General features: G+C 48.1%; 2 protein-coding genes across 5 annotated transcripts; one reads left to right on the top strand and one right to left on the bottom strand.

Annotated features, from left to right (window-relative positions):
* Positions 1–124: 124 nt before the first annotated feature.
* LOC120678875 (pentatricopeptide repeat-containing protein At2g34400-like) lies at positions 125–3,627 on the bottom strand. 4 transcript variants are annotated; one of them, XM_039960295.1, is made up of 5 exons: positions 2,707–3,606; positions 1,490–2,603; positions 1,334–1,405; positions 1,110–1,250; positions 125–524 (listed from the first exon to the last, which is right to left on the bottom strand). In XM_039960295.1, the coding sequence occupies exons 1-2, from the start codon at positions 3,576–3,578 to the stop codon at positions 1,655–1,657; spliced, it is 1,821 nt and encodes a 606-aa protein (XP_039816229.1). In that variant the 5' UTR covers positions 3,579–3,606; the 3' UTR covers positions 125–524; positions 1,110–1,250; positions 1,334–1,405; positions 1,490–1,654. The 4 variants fall into 4 exon arrangements, with proteins under 4 accessions (XP_039816229.1, XP_039816230.1, XP_039816231.1 ...); XM_039960296.1 differs by having other exon boundaries at positions 125–538; XM_039960297.1 differs by lacking the exon at positions 1,334–1,405.
* On the top strand, positions 3,626–10,916 carry LOC120678874 (ubiquitin-like domain-containing protein CIP73). Its single transcript, XM_039960294.1, has 17 exons — positions 3,626–3,835; positions 4,251–4,380; positions 4,569–4,686; positions 5,236–5,331; positions 5,620–5,663; positions 6,095–6,163; positions 6,246–6,389; positions 6,470–6,539; positions 6,612–6,763; positions 7,469–7,633; positions 7,715–7,786; positions 7,866–8,001; positions 8,574–9,086; positions 9,206–9,459; positions 9,595–10,185; positions 10,271–10,426; positions 10,521–10,916. The coding sequence occupies exons 2-17, from the start codon at positions 4,252–4,254 to the stop codon at positions 10,593–10,595; spliced, it is 2,784 nt and encodes a 927-aa protein (XP_039816228.1). The 5' UTR covers positions 3,626–3,835; position 4,251; the 3' UTR covers positions 10,596–10,916.
* The last annotated feature ends 5,639 nt before the right edge of the window (positions 10,917–16,555 follow it).

Here is a 16,555-nt window from a genome sequence, read left to right on the forward strand (position 1 = left end):
TTATGAAAGAGGCGATTAAATAATGTGTTTTTTGACATTTGTGCTAACTATAATTACTATAAATGGAAGAATTTTCCCAAACATGATTTTTTTAATCGCCTCTTTCATGACAACTTTTTGAGACTAAAGTAACAATGTTGTTCCACAAATATCAAAAAGCACATTATTTAACAACTTTTTATGATTACTAAACATTATTTGTGGAACGGCAGGTGTTTCATAACAACTTTTTAAGATTACTAAACATTAATGGAAGAATTTCGTTGAGCTCCATTGCCCCCTGCTGTCTGAGAACCTTGAAAGGAGGCTGACTGGTTAGGTACGGCAACTTGACCCCTCACTTGAACAGGCAGGAAAACACTTAGGACATGGTTTGGCGCCTCCACTGAGGACCGTGCTGGAATAGCTGCAACAACAGTTCGTGTTGGCAATCCACAAGTTCCAGCTGGGTGACCTGGTGGGTTACTTCGTCTTGGCAGTTCCCGTTGATAGCCCCTTCAGAAGTGGTGGTGATACCAGCAGATCTGCAGATAAACCACTTAAGTTTGGGAATGAAAAAAGGAAATAATAGTTAGGAGAGGCCGACTAGACACAAATGTGGAAGATTCAACATTCTGATTGAAACAAAATATAAATTTCCACGTGTGAATGAACTCCAGGATATACCAGAAGAAACTCAAGAACAGAGTATTGATCTAGCAAGTAGCAAGTACACTCATGACGCCTGTCAAATCTGACAGATACCGCACCCAACACTAATATGAAATTCAAATATACATAATATTACACACTTCTGTCCAATTCATGCCAGCGCATTGGTATAGATTTGCAAGGTAGATCCAGTTCATGATATTAGGATATCAATTATGAGATGATAAATATCTAGTGTCTCAAACAAATTAGGAATAACTGTATAGTGTGAGTAAGAAATACGTTAAACAGTTTTTAATGCTGTGAAGAGGCAACTTTATTTTTAAACGCAACTTATGATCATCTAACAATCCAATACAGAAACAACTTTGTTCAGAGGAAAAAATTCTGGCAGCTTCCTGCTCTAGCTTGAGACCCTAACAGGAGTGAAAAAAAAAACAGATAATATGTGACCTTACCGCTACTCTGAACAGTAATATTCCGAAAAGGATCTCTGAAACCAGATGACCGAAAGGATCAACTATACCAAAAGCACCAGAAACTCCTCCCAGAACTGGTATGTTCGAAATTCCAAAAGGAGGAGTGTTTTGAAAAGATGGCTGCACAAATAGAGAAATGTGTTGCTGTGATTAGAAGGCTCTGATCATCAAAATTAACATGGAAAAGGTGCAACAATTGTCACCAGAACCATGATTGGATTTAGTCCTGTGGAGTTTATATAGACAGCAGGCCCGGAATTCACAAAAGCTTCAGACTGCAATTTTTTTTTAAAAAAATCAAAATGGTGACGACATACACAAAGTTACATAACACGAAGGAAAGGAACAATTATGCATACAGGAGAAAGCCCTGTTCGAAGCATCATTGTCCAACCAAGCTCAAAAAACATAGTATCCACTTCCGTTTCTTCCATTTCATAATCTCCACTCTGACTTTCTCCTTTCAGAATAAATTAGAGATCCTTCCATTCGCTTCAAGAAGAGGCAACACTTCTGTTGCATTGCTACACCAGATCAAGGTTTGGAGCATATCCCTCAAGTCTCATCTCATCTACCAGTATGGCCATGAGTTGATACATATCTTCCGCACCATGTTGTAGTTCAGTGCTTGCATAGAACTCAAGGACTTTGCCTTTAACCTCAACCCAGCTGCAACCTGGAGTCTTGCTGACACCCCTCTCCCTCATTAACCCTATCATCTTTGCAGAGTCATCCATTCTATCCGAGGTTGCGTATATCTTGGATGACACCACATAGTTCCAGGAGTTTGATGGCTCCAGCTCTATAATCCTATTGATGACCCTCTCACCAACCTCAACATTTCTGCATTTCCGACAAGCAGCAAGCAAAGCGCCCAACATCACAGCATCTGCCTTTCCAGGGATTTTCTCAGAAAAATTCCATGCTTCTTCCAAATGCCCAGCACGTGCCAATAAATCAACCATGCAGGAGTAGTGCTCAATCTTGGGAATGATTTTAAACACAGGTGTCAAGGAATTGAACAAATGCCGACCATATTCAAGTAGCCCTGCATGCACACAAGCAGAAAGCACTCCTATGAATGTAATATCATCTGGCTGGAGCCCTATCTCATTTATCATCAGTTCAAACTGCTGAATGGCATCGTGGCCTCGACCATTAAAGGCAAGCCCACAGATTAAGGCATTCCATGAGGCTTCATTTTTGCATGGTATACTTCTGAAGACTTGTATGGCTTTATCAAGATCTCCACACTTAGCGTACATGTCCACTAAGGCTGTTCCCACATAGACATTGTTGTAGAGGCCTCTAATTGAGGCGTACCTATCCAGTTCAGCCCCTAGCTCCAGAGCACCAACTGCAGCGCAGGATGTAAGGACTCCAACCAAGGTTATCTTGTCTGGACGCATCCCCACTTCCCTCATGCTATGAAACAATGCAATAGCTTCATTTGACATGCCATTTTGCGCATACCTGTATCATCTGATAGGACATTTGTAAATTATAAAGCTAAAAAAGTGATCATTGGTTTATATTTGCTAGCAATAAAAACATAAGCATGTTTTCATAGACTTGCCCGGTGATCATGGCATTCCACGTCACAACATCCTTGTCAATGATGCCATCAAACACGCGCCTAGCCTCTGCCATCTCTCCACACTTCTCATACATCCCCACAAGCGCCGAGCCAATGAGCGAGTCCACCTCCATCCCCGCAGATCTCACCCACTCCTCCACCCACCTCCCTAGAACCATGTTCCCGGCATCCCTGCACGCCGTGAGCACAACTGCCACTGTCACCCCGTTGGGCGCCACCGTACCCTCTGCAACCATCGACCGGAACATCCCTTCCACCTCAGCCACCATCCCTGCCCGCTCGTATGCCTTGATCATAGAGTTCCATGAGACAACGTCCCGGCGGGGAATTCCGTCAAACACCCTGCGCGCGGCAAGATGATCACCGAGGTAGGAGTACATGGTGACGAGGGAGTGGGCGGTGTGGTCGTGGTCCCTGAGCCCAAGCTTCTCAAGAAGCGCGTGGGCGGAGCGAGCGAGCGGCGGGGATGGGCTGCGCGCGGCAGCGAGGAGCAGGAAGGGGAGCGTGTAGGCGTCGGGGCGGAGCCCGGAGCGGAGCATGCGGAGGAACAGGCCAAGGGTGGTGCCCGGGCGCGAGGAGGCAAAGAAGCGGAGCGTGACGTTGTATGAGAAGGCGGTGGGGGCCGGGTGGGAAGAGAGGAGGAGGAGGGCATAGTCGGCGGCGGCATTGGTAGCGGCGGCCGTGGCGGAGGGGAGGGAGAGGAGCTTGGAGAGGAAGTGGTTGTAGGGAAATGGGCGGGTGGAGTGGGAGAGCAAATGGGCGTGGAGCTGCTTGACTGCGGCGAGGGAGCGGCAGCGCGGCAGGAGCGTCGGGGCGGCGGAGGTGGAGGCGGAGCCGGAGCCGGCGGGCATTGTTTTTTTTTTCTTTTAGAGAGCAAGTTTTTTTTTCCGGCCAAAGGCAATATCGAAGTTTCCAGAAGTGCCCACACACGCACGCTCCCCAAATACCTTGCTCTCGCTGACTCCTCTCCTCTCCTCTCCCTCGCAAGTCTCAACCCAGTCTCTCTCCCCCCTCTCCGCCCAAGTCCTCCCCCGTCGAGACGAGTCGCGATCCTCCCCGCCGCCGCCCACCCCCCCGTCCGGACTCGGATCGACCCCGCGTCGCCTCGGTGAGTAGCCCTGCCTTGCTCGGACGGGTTGTTCTGGAGCTCGGGCTTGTTCTAGGGTGCCGCGCTTCTTCGCTGCGTCCGTGGGCGGCCGAATCCAAATCTCGCTTCCACTTCCATTGCGTTGGCTTTTGTGTTTTCCGCCGCGGAGGCGCCCCGGGAATCTCCTCCGTTCCGCTCCTCCGTGGTGCGTGCAATCGGGTGGGTCGCTCTGCGTCGGCGCTCTAGATACATCTAGGCGAGGCTCGAGGGGGGTCACGCTCACGCGTAGCAGGGAGCAGCTGGTTCCATAGGTTAGCGTGGGGGAAACGGGAAGCCTAGCGAAAAGTTTGCTCTTTTGCACGGGACGCCTGAGCATTCGAGTTGTTTGTGGGTTTCGTGGCGCCTGATCCGTGTATCCATCTCTCCTGCTGTGTAGGATGGCTGATGATAATCCCCACGGCGCCAGCAGTTCGACGGCGAAACCAGCTGATGATCCGGAGACCACCATTGAGATCAACATCAAGACCCTGGATTCGCAAGTCCACAAGCTCCGTGTCAACAAGAATGTGAGAACTCTCCTGCCTGCTTGGCATTTTAGTGTGCATCAGTCTCTCTGTTTGAACTATTGTGGAGTGATAGGCCATACCTTTCATGCTGAACTTTAATTCATGTAGTTAGCATTAGGATGCTTCTTTCCTTTTTTTTTATCAGAGGAGCGCCAATATTACGGAAGAACTAACCGTCACAATTTTAGGCGCCTGTTTCGGTCCTTAAGGAGAAGATAGTTGATGCAACTGGTGTTCCTCTGGATCAGCAGCGGTTGATTTTTAGAGGAAGGGTCTTGAAGGATGATCACCTCCTGTCAGAATACTGTATCCTTTCAGTTTATGCATCTTGCACCAAGGCTATAAGCCTATAAAGCATATATTTGAACCATCTTCTTTTCTGTCACCCTTATCGTTTTGATGAGTTGTACTTTGTAAACTGTATTGACTGCATATTTCCTTATTACCCTTTTCCCCCTAATTGCCTAGTTATGTACAAATGATTGGTTAGTAATGAAATAATTTATTGTTCTGAACTGTAGGGTTAGGGTGATTTGCTGACTTGCAGAATCAGAACATTTGCTTGTAAGTTGGTTAGTAGGTTGTTTAATGCCATATCTAGTGCATTCTCAGCTGAAATACGTGCACCCTATGCGAATGCTTCATACTATGTGGCGGCTAGTGCTAGATTATTGTCTTCCATCATCGGGTGGTTGGATTGTCATTTCATAAAGGAGGTTACCTCCATATAAATTTCTCACATTTTTTCCATTTTCCTACTTGCTCCTTTCAAATGCTTTGTTTTGTCGTTTACCTTCCTATGTGTTTGTTTCTCTCCATTTGAATTCTGTCACCTGTATCCTTGACAAACACAAGATTTGGAAGATGGATTTACATTGCATCTGGTTGCTCGGCGTGCAGCTGAGAGCCAGAATTCTTCTGGGACTTCTGAAGGAAACACACATACTAATGGTTAGTCATCCTACAGTTGCTGTGTCAGCTACATCATCTATTCTAAAATTTGGATATGCTTCCATGATATGTTACCTACTTGGTGCCTTATTCTGCATATATGTCATTAGAAAAATAAACGGACACTGCTCATTCAGTCTAAGGGCTGCAAAAATTTGCTAGTTGTGTTAAGTAATGTTGAATAGTGAGTGCTTAGGTTGGTGCTGAACCTAATTGATCCCTGTCAGTGCTTACCTACAAGAAGATGTTGGACATGGGCCTGATAATTTTTTTTCATTTTTTCTGCAGTAAATTTTGCTGCAAATGGAGGATTATTGGATGATATTTCCAGGGTATGATTCTCTCATTGTTGGGTTTGTCTCCATGAAACTACCTGATTTGCTTGGCTCATTGCTATGGCCCTGTTTGTTTCAGCTTCTAGCCGATTTTGAAAGCTTGATTTTGCGAAATCCAAATCCTAGAATCGAAAGTCCAGAATTCTAGGAGTCATCTGACTTTTGGATTTCTCAAAATCGAGCCTTCAAAATCAACTAGAAGCTGAAGCAAACGGGGCCTATGTCTACATTTGCACTGTACCTTTTTAATTCTTATTTTTATTAAGTCTCTTGTAACAGACCATAGAGGCTTTGCATTCTGATGGGATGATAGATGACATGTCTAGGGTTTATGCTTTGGTCTAGGGTTTTGTATATTTCCAAAATAAAAACCAATTGTTCGACTAGTCAAATGGTACAATGCCCTCTAACTATTCTACTATTTGCAGAGTGTTCGGGATCTTCTTGGTTCCTTGGGTGTTGCGATGTCTGGTGGTCTCACCAATACAGCATTTTCAGTAAGAAAGCAGTTCTTCTCAAGATCTAATTTTGGTATCTGAGCCATCTCAGAGTGTAATTATTTTATGGATGCTTCATTAGGTTCCTTTGGCTACTGCACCAGAAGGGGCCAATAATGTCCCTGGAAGAACTCAGCCAGTAAACCCAGCACAACCAGGGTTCTCAGTTTCGAATCATCAAATCCATGTAACACAGCTTCAACCAGGAGCTATTCCTCGCAGCATGGTAGATACTTTGTGTTTTCTTGCTCTTGCTCCTGTATTTCAGTTTGTGTAGCATTAAGTGACTTTAACCAATAATAACAGATTATTCCGGATTCTCTAACAACTCTTACGGAGTATATGGAACGCGTAGACCGAGTCTTACAGAATAATGGTATCATATTTTTCTTACAGTTGGTTAATTCATTGCTTGCTATCAAAGAACTTGATATTTTCTTCTATGAAGGTACTCCACCATCCAGGGATTCAGAAGGCCAGCAACGACCAACAGCAGATGATGCCAATGTTAACCCAAGATTTCCAAGTCCTGAGGTTTTGGCTTCAGTTATTGAGCGAGCCCAACAACTTCTTAGTGGCAGTGCATCTTCTGCTCTTTCTGTATGTTACTTCTCTTCTGTGTCTGTGCTATGTACTTTTTACCTTGCAATGCTAATCAATCAACAAATGATTTACCTCGACACTTTGAGGTTGATATCTTGTTCATCTAAAGTGTTTGCCTCCCTAGTTATATTCTGCATTTTTTAAACCTTCTATTCTGGGTGGTGGTTGCAAACACATCTAACTACAATTTTCACGTCTTTGTGGAGTCTTTTTGTGCTATTATGTGGGAATCTATATGCTTGGGAAAAAAGGCTATGTTGTTGTTGATGATGATGTGGGAATCTATATAAACTGAAGGACTAGTGGAAAAACTCTTCTTGACCACCCTTGGGCAGCAACCCTGGCTTATAGTCAAGGTATAAGCTATGTCCGGGCTTCAAGGTTAAATTTTGAAGCCCGAAGACTATTTATCGTTCAATGTCTGCATGATTTCCTGAGTATGCCTTAACATTTTCTCCATGATGGCTTTGTTTGTTCCGTTTTGGATGCTTTCATGATGTTGCGTAGCACGGTTCAGTTTTTAGGACATGTTTAAATACTATTTATTTATCTCAAAGATGCCTTATGGACTTCTGAACTGATAAATGCAAACTTTTCTTTGGAGATCTTTAAGTTGTTTTTTTAGGAACTCCTGAATGATAGATGAAAACTTTCCCTTGGAAATATTTGTGACATTTATGTATACCTAATATTATATTTCAGCACATCGCACAACGTATTCGGCAAGATGGCAGCACTGGGGATGCATCTATTCGTCATGAGATCCAAACTGAATCCGTCCAGCTGGGAATTGCAATGCAACACTTGGGTGCTATGTTTTTTGAGCTTGGTCGGACAATGATGATGCTTCGAACAGGGCTTTCTCCTGTATGCATAATTGTTCCTTTCCTTCGTGTTATGTAACTTTGTGTATGTCGTAACCATTTTGATTTTTTTTTAATTTTGCAGTCTGAAGCTTTTGTGAATTCCGGGCCTGCTGTTTATATAAACTCCACTGGACCAAATCCAATCATGGTTCAGGTGACAATTGTTGTTTTCCATGTTAATTTTGATGATCAGAGCCTTCTCATCACAGCAACACATTTCTCTATTTGTGCAGCCATCTTTTCAAAGCACTCCTCCTTTTGGAGTTTCGAACATACCAGTTCTGGGAGGAGTTTCTGGTGCTTTTGGTATAGTTGATCCTTCTCGGTCATCTGGTTTCAGAGATCCTTTTTGGAATGTCCAGAGTAGTGGTAAGGTCACATTTCATCCATTTCATCTATTTTCTTCATTCCTGTTAGGGTCCCAAGCTAGAACAGGAAGCTGCCAGAATTTTTCCTCTGAACAAATTGTTTCTGTATTGGATTGTTAAATGATCATAAGTTGGGTTTAAAAATGAAGTTGCCTCTTCACAGCATTAAAAACTGTTTGAATGCATTTCTTAATTACACTATACAGATATTCCTAATTTGACGCTAGATATTTATCATCTCATAATTGATATCCTAATATCATGAATTGGATCTACCTTGTAAATCTATATAAATGGATGCGCTGGCATGAATCGGACAGAAGTTTGTAATATTATGTATATTTGAAGTTCTTATTAGTGTTGGGCGTGGTATGTGTCAGATTTGACAGGTGTCATGAGTGTACTTTCTACTTGCTAGATCAATAGTCTGTTCTTGAGTTTCTTCTGGTATATCGTGGAGTTCATTCACACATGGAAATTTATATTTTGTTTCTATCAGAATGTTGAATCTTCCACATTTGTGTCTAGTCGGCTTCCCCTAACTATTATTTCTTTTTCCATTCCTGAACTTAGGTGCATCTGCAACAAGTGGTTCAGCAGCTGGTACCACCACCACTTCTGAAGGGGCTAACAACGGGAACCGCCAAGATGCAGCAAGAACTCAAGGAAGTAACCCAGCAGGTCACCCAGCTGGAACACGTGGATTGCCAACAAGAACAGTTGTTGCAGCTATTCCAGCACGGTCCTCAGTGGAGGCGCCAAACCATGCCCTAAGTGTTTTCCTGCCTGTTCAAGTGAGGGGTCAAGTTGCCGTACCTAACCAGTCAGCCTCCTTTCAAGGTTCTCAGACAGCAGCGGGCAATGGAGCTCAACCAAATTCAACACCTGCTGTTCCACAAGCTTCTGTAGGTGGTGTTCCACCTATAGTAGCGCAAGTGACAGCACAGGTAGCCAATGCACCAGGCCAGGTTTCTTCATCTGCACACAGTGCAGCAGACCAGGGATTTAACCAGACCACAGACAGCAGAGCTGGTGTGCTGAGTTCATCAACACCAGTCACTATGCCACAGCAGAATGATCCCTCAGGTTAGAATCACGGACAAACTTCATTAATAAAGTGCAATCAGATATGAGTGATCTTTTTAGCAAAGGTGTTGTGTGTTCTTTCTTGACATCTTACTGATATTCAGCATTCCTGTGGTTAGGTACTTGCGGTTCCACTTTGCCATCTCAGGACAGTATACAACAGCATCCACAATTGGAAGATACCAGTGCAGGTACAACCTACTTATCAGGAGACCCCACGGTCACCTGTGCCATTGATGTTCCTTCGAGCACATCAGCAGAAAATTCTGCGCTGAAGAACAAATCCTCGGATAGAGTGGGTTCACAATCTCTTGAGCCTTCTGCAAGTGGAAGCTCAGAACCAGTAGGTCTTGGTGGAGGTCTGATTCCAAAGGTATTAATTGCTTTAGCCTGTGGGCATTCTATTACCAGTTTTCATTTTGATGTTGGATATATCGACAAGTCACATGTTTGAGGAGTTAGTTGTGTTTTGCTATTGTTTAATTACTTCTTTTAACATCACTTGCAGAGACGGAGCAGAGCAGCGAAGCCATCTGGGAGCACAACTGATTGTGGTAGAGATTCATCTTCAGTCAGCCAAAACCAAGATGCTATTTCAGTGGCCCAGCAGTTTCTGCAAGGTTTTGCTTCACAAAATACTAACGCTAGCCGAAGCAACACCCCCACCTCTGGCCCTCCATCCTCTAGGTCACAGCCTACTGGAGTTCCTCCAAGAAGACAGAGTGGTGAAGGACAACCTGATATTGGCAGCATGATATCTGGTATGCTCAACAACCCAGTTTTTAGCAACCTATTGTCGAATGTTGCAACACAAGCAGGGGGCTCAAGTGCTGACATGAGGAGCGTGATGGAAGGATTACAGAGCCCTGCTGTTGTGCAGAATGTGGATGAGCAAGACCTTGGGGCCATGTTTGGTTCAGGCAGGGGGCAAGGTGGCATGGATTTGTCTAGAATGTTGCAGCAAATGATGCCCGTTGTATCCCAAGTTCTTGGTGGAGCGGGGGCCCATCCTGTTGGTGCAAATAATGGGCAATCTAGATCACAGCCTCGGTCAAGTGACACTGCAGGAGGAAATGTATTAGACAACAGTAGCTCTCATGTAAGTTCTGTTGAGTGCTGAGTAGATAATAGCTTTTATTTGTATTGAATAACATGAATCTGACCTTTTGTTATTCCTTGGGCAGCTTGATCTCCATGAAGCTCTACAAAGCATTGAACAACATGAAGCTCCAGAGAATATCTTCAGTGCCGTCCTTGAGATTGCTGCTCAGGCTTATGGTGAAGATGACAGCATTCCGAGCATGCTCGAAGAGCTTGCCAGTGATCCAGAGCTTACCAATGTATGCATTCTGCTCTGTTACAGATGCATTGTCACACTGTTTTCTATCTGATGTTACCCGGATAATAACCCCCAAAACTTGCTGCTTTTGTTAGGACTACCTGAAACTCCTGGTCGAGCAAGTTCGGCAGAGGTTACAGTCAGAATCGCAGTCGGAGAGCCAGTCTTGAAGCATTGACCGGCAAGGTTGTGTAGCTATTCACCGCTAAATTGATCGCTAACATGGGAAAGCAGAACTAAAGCGTTGTTGGGGGTGTTTTCGTGATGAGGCGCCCGGTGGGTGTAAATGTGGCATTATAGTTTTCCCTGAGGTATTGGTGCAGCATATTGTGTACTGTGATTCAAATGGTTTTCACCAATTTCGCTAGCGGTACATACAGCTAGTTCCAAAGGTGGAATTGTCTGGATTTTGTGGATGATTTGGCTATCTATGTAATGGTGGTGGATCTGTATATTTAGGCAAATTTGTTTGTTTTTGCTGCTGTGCTCAATTTTATGGCTCCTTTGATTCGTGTACATAAAATCATTGGTTGGTTAAAACAAACTGAAAATGTAGTGGCAATGCAGCCGCACCTTGGTCCACGATCCCTGTCGCCAGTGTCCATCGACGTCGCTTTCGTGTTCGTCTGTGGTCGGTCTCCGACTGATCCCATTCCCGTCACGGCAACACGCTGGTACGGGCGGCTGCTAGACGCGACGACCAGCGAAACTAGCACAACAACGTCCGGTTGCGGCTCATCTGTACTCTGGACGTTTTCATGTTTGGGTGCACTTCCTCAGCTATTGATCTCGATCAAATCCGAAGCTGAACTCTGGGTGCTAGCAGGGGCCAAGAGGCTATGTTGTTTATTTTCCGAGTAACCAGTTTTCTCTCTTTGTAATTGTAGTTGAACTCTTCTTTGCAATAGCAGCTGCACAACTAAAGTTGCGCGTGCTCCGGCACTGCGTATTGTAATTTTTTTCTACCAATTAATACAAAGATACGCAGCAGAGCTGCGTATTTTTTAGGGAAAAAAGTATGAGTTGCTGCACACCTGTGTATTTTTGAGGAAAAAAGTATGAGTTGCTGCATAGAGGGGGTGGTCAATTTAGGAAGCAGGACCTTCAATCCTAATTGTCTTGAAATTGCTCATGATTAATTCACTGATTCTCATAGCCTCCGCCTCAAAGTGTGCATTTGATTCTCTGAGCCATGACGAACTCTTCTGCCCCGGACAGCAAGCTCAGTCGCTCGAGCTGCGAGCTTGTGATCTGAACTGTGTATAATCATCGAAGCATTGGCCTGCTAGATTCAGACGTCAAAGCCACAATGCCACAAGCCCCACAACGTTCGGTGTTCATCACGTCGTATCGATCTCAACCTGCCAGCCCGCAGGTGCTGTCCGCGTTCGCCGAGCACGGGCACCGACCTCATCGTCCCGGCCAGTCTACGACGACCGGGTCCCGGGCATGGCCTGTCCCAGGCGCTGCAGTGGCTCATCTCCAGCGTGCGGCCGTACTTCCAAGGGCGACCGGCGTCGCCGTGTGCAGCTAGGTGTTCACGCTGGGGGCGCCGGTGCAGCTCGGGATGGGCGTACGTGCGCGCGTGTCCACGGCCAACTCCGTCGCCTTGTTCGCCAGCAAGGACGGCGAGGTCGGCCCGAGAGCCCCGCTGTCGGTTGGCCAAAGCCCTGTCCGGTCCGTCCCATCAACGGTTGCCCAGACCAGAGCACACGGGGGCTGTCCTCGAAGGAAGCGGCGACGGCGTTCCCCGTGTCCTCGGCAAACGAGCCCACGGGGATGCTCCACCGCGTTCCAGAGGTCCAATGCGACGGACATGGGCCTCCGTCCTCCCCCTCGGCCATGGCGCCGGCGGCATGCAGCTCCCACACGGCCGCCCCTGCCTGCCTGACGAGGACGACCTATTCTTCGGCCGATCTGAACCGCACGAGACCAATCCAACAGCTATAAAGGCATAGGGGCCCCGGTCGGTATTTCGAGTACCGTCCCCCCGGTCGTCGCGGGGACGCCGTCTTAGCTCGTCGGAGAGCCGCCGCGCACCTGGGATTTGGTCACCTACTACCTCTCCGCGAGCACCCCGAGGTCGTACGGTGCCGGCACGACAGACCGCCATGGACGATGTGTCCGACCAGGTACGCCGCATCCTCGGCGCGGTCTGACGCGACCAGCGCGCCACGGGCATGGCGTGCGCCCTGATGCCCGCGCGCACCCGCCACGGACCGGCCAGGCCGGCGCCCTGGTGGAACCTTGGAAGTGGAACTGCCACACGTGTCCGCGCAGAGCCAGCTCGCCGTCGCGGCTGGCCAGGACAAGGCCGACCTGCGCCGGCGTCGCGTGCTCGACGCTGGCGCTCGTAGGTGTCCTCTAGCGGGTGGGCCTGTGAGGGAATAGGAAAAGGGCAAGAAGATGAGTATGGCCTGAAATTCAGATAGACGACACCTCGCTTTAGGTTTGTTGGATTGGGACCTGAAATTCAGTGATTGTTCTGCCTGTTCCGATCAACCGGGTTCTCTTAATTGTTCCATTTGCAGCTGAGTTTATTAGCTAGGACTCAGAAGTCAGAGAACAGCCCTGACCCTGATGCATCTCAAATTTCAGATTTCCTCCTGTCCAAACGAGTACATCCTATCCTAATGAGTAAATCATTAACACTTTTGATCGCAATACAGCGAGACAATGACGCAGCTGCATCTGCCTCTTGTGTGCTAAATCCGAAGAATCAACAACTGAGCAGAAAGAACAGTGTATTTTGTTGTCTTATGCAGGATCAGACATTCAGACATCAATCAATGCAGTAACTGTTTGAATCTGAACTTCCAAGGATGGGCCGTTTCAACAACAGTGACAAACCACACTATGTTTGCTAGGATTAGCATGTGCAGATCACAAACACAACCTTCCATTAGGGATTTAATACAATCATCAACCTACCATAAATTTTTTCCCCTGTACAGCTGAAGAAGTAGAACCCTGATGGCTATGTCCGGGCATCGCAGTTGAAGAAGTAGCACTTGATAGCATAGCCATGTCTATTTCCAACTGCTCTGGCCCGGACAGCAAGCTCAGTCCAGCTGCAAGCTTGTGACCTGAACTGTGTACAATGTGTGAGGAGCATGACAGTGTAAGAAGTGCATCCGAGCCGGCAACATGTGCATCGCCGATGCGCTCTGTCCCAAGCTCGTCTTTTAGCAAGCTTGGCAAGCTTTCCAGCAAAACCTTGGGTGGGTCAGTAAAATTTGGCCTAGAACTCGAACGTCGTCGTAGATTAACATGGTCTCCAGCCAGTCCCAGGCGCTGCAGTAGCTCACCGCCGGCGTGCGCTTGTACTTTCCAAGGCCACGCGCGTGACCGGCGTCGCCGTGGGCAACGAGGTGCTCGCGCGGCCGGGCGCCGGTGCAGCTCGCGACGGACGCGTGTACGTGCGCGAGTCCACGGCCAACTTCCTCGCCGTGCTCGCCTCCTCGTACCCGCCGGCGGCGAGGTCGACCCGACGGCCCCGCAGTCGGTTGGCCATTTCCCTGTCCGGCGAAGCCCGCGCTGGCGGCGGCGACGAGGTACGATACGAGCCGGCGGCCGGCGGCCCTAGGGACCCTTGCCCAGACCAGAGCGACCGAGCGCTGTCCTCGAAGAAAGCGGCGACGGCGTTCCCCGCATCCTCAGCCGGGGATCCCGCCAGTGTGATCCACCCCGTTCTAGAGGCGCGACGGACCTGGGCCTCCGGCCTCCCCTCCGGCATGGCGCTGGCGAGGCATCATCCAGCTCGCGTCCTGGCGCGCCTGAATGACAAGGACGATCGAGTCCTCGCTTAATTTGGGCCACACGAGACCAATCCAACGGTTCTGATGGGTATCAGGAGTGGACGGTATTTGAAATACCGTCCACCCCCGGTCGGTATTCCGAGTACCGTCCTCCCCGGGTCGTCGCGGGGACGCCGCCTTGGCTCGCCAAAGGACCGCCGCGCGCCCGGGATTCGGTCGCGTCCCTCTCCGCGAACACCCTGAGGTCGTCGTACAGCACCGGCGCGGCAGGCCGCCATCGTCGGCGATGTGCCCGACCTGGTACGCCGCGTCCTCGGCGCCGCCCGACGCGACCAGCGCGCAGCGGGCGGGCGTCCTGATGCCCGCGCAGACCCACCGCGGGTCGGCCAGGCCGGCGCCCAGGTGGAACCTCCACACGCGGCCGCCCATGGAGAGCTCGCCGTCGCCGCTCGCCAGGGCCAGAGACCAGGCCGACCTGCGCCGGCGTCTCGCGCTTGACATTGGCGCGGACGGCCGCTCGTCAGGGACAGAGGAAGGCCGCCGGCGCCGGCGCCGCCCGCGTCAGGTGCGACGGCGTGGTGTTCACGGTGATGGAGGTAGCGAGGGGCGGCGGCGCGGCGCTCGTGCTGGGCAGCGAGAGCTTCCTCGACGCGGGCACCACTTGGTGGACGTGCAGGGGGAGGCTGAGGCCATGCTGTTCCTGGTGTCCGTGCGCGTGCTGGGCACCAGCTGCTGCCTGCTGCTCTGCCGCAAGACACCACTACACCAACGTCATGTTCTAATGGCACCCACTCTCAAATCGAACTTGCAAGTTATTCGGCTAACGCGACAAATGTTCTGCATCACTTGGTTGATGATATTCTCGTCATGGAACACTTGACCTGTTTGGTTCCCTAGCGCTAGGAACCGTAGCACACTTTGACCGCTAATTACGATATCAAACTAAATAAGTTTACAAAACCAACTCCAGAACCCATGCGCTATTAACCCTGAAGAATCTAATGAGGACTTTGATCGCGTAATTAGAGGATGATTACTGTAGCATCAGTGTAGCCAATCATCGATTAATTACAGTCATTAGATTCGTCGCAAAAAGTTACACCCCTCGCTGAAAAAGTTTTGCAAATAGACTTCATTCTGGATTTCATGCATGAATTTTTTTTCTCGACTTGCGTGCACTAGGAATAGTGTGCTTGAACCAAACAAGACCAGTGGCATCAAGAGTGATAATGATTTTTTTGAAACAGATATGATCTACTATTGCTGAAAAAATAGACAATTATAATTACCTGTGCCAAATCTAAACTTATGAATTCAAAGTTTAAACCCCGATGAATAGGTTTCACCATAACAAACCTTAGCTCATTTCACCGCTGCAGTAAAATTAGAGATTTACTCCTTTTAAGATGATTTAGATTTTGATGCTTCAACTAGAAAGATATACTCACAAGAAAACGAAGCTGCAACAGCTTTGACTTTGCTTAGCAGTGACGAACTGACAATTCACTCTATTCAGCTAGCTTGTCAACTAGCCAACCAGCAGTATTTTTCTCTCACATCAAATCAGTATCAGCCACCAGTTATTAGTCTGCCAGCCAGCAGTATTTTTCTCTTACAACAAATCAATATCAGTTATCAACCACAACTAGCCAAACGGAACTAATAAGTTATGGAGAATGGCCCCACTCACCGACCCGGCCTTGTATCCTGCATTCACCACGTGCTTTGCATGCCAATAAGCTTATATTCCAGATGTCAGATGAGGAAAGAATTTCAAATTTGAGGTAGCCATGGAATTCCATGGAGCCATAATTGGCAGCATGCTCGATGGCTCGAGATGATGTGACCAAAGCCTTCGTGTCTTCGATCCCCTCGCGTGGAGGCGGCGTGGAGGAGAGGAAAGGAGAGCCATCGGGGAAGCAAACTGACCGTGGAACTCTCTGACATCCTACCTACGGCCCGTTCGGATGCACTATACTTTTGGCTGGCCGGAACGGAGGGCTGGTTGGATGAACAGTGCTGTCTGATTTTTACTGTTTGTGCTGGCTGGCTGGATGCGCGGGTGTTTGCGGATGGGGACGTGCGGCGCAGCGTGGCTTAAGCAAACCGTTCGGCTGGAGCGGGCACCGAACGGCTGGGCTCAGCCCAGCCAAATTCACCCCAACTAGACAAAAGTAGTGCATCCGAACGGGCCCAAGCTCCCAGCTTGGTGTGGGGCCGGATGGTTCCATGCAATGCAACTAGACCGAATTGCTTATTTCATTGATAATAATAGTTCATCTTGACAGTCGCAATCATCTTGCTGTTTTTGTTTTTGGAGAGAAATCTTGCGGTTTGATTTCATCTAGTTTAAAGGATGTCCAATTCAATTC

Source organism: Panicum virgatum, chromosome 6N (assembly GCF_016808335.1).
Source record: "Panicum virgatum strain AP13 chromosome 6N, P.virgatum_v5, whole genome shotgun sequence".
Taxonomy (NCBI): domain Eukaryota; kingdom Viridiplantae; phylum Streptophyta; class Magnoliopsida; order Poales; family Poaceae; genus Panicum; species Panicum virgatum.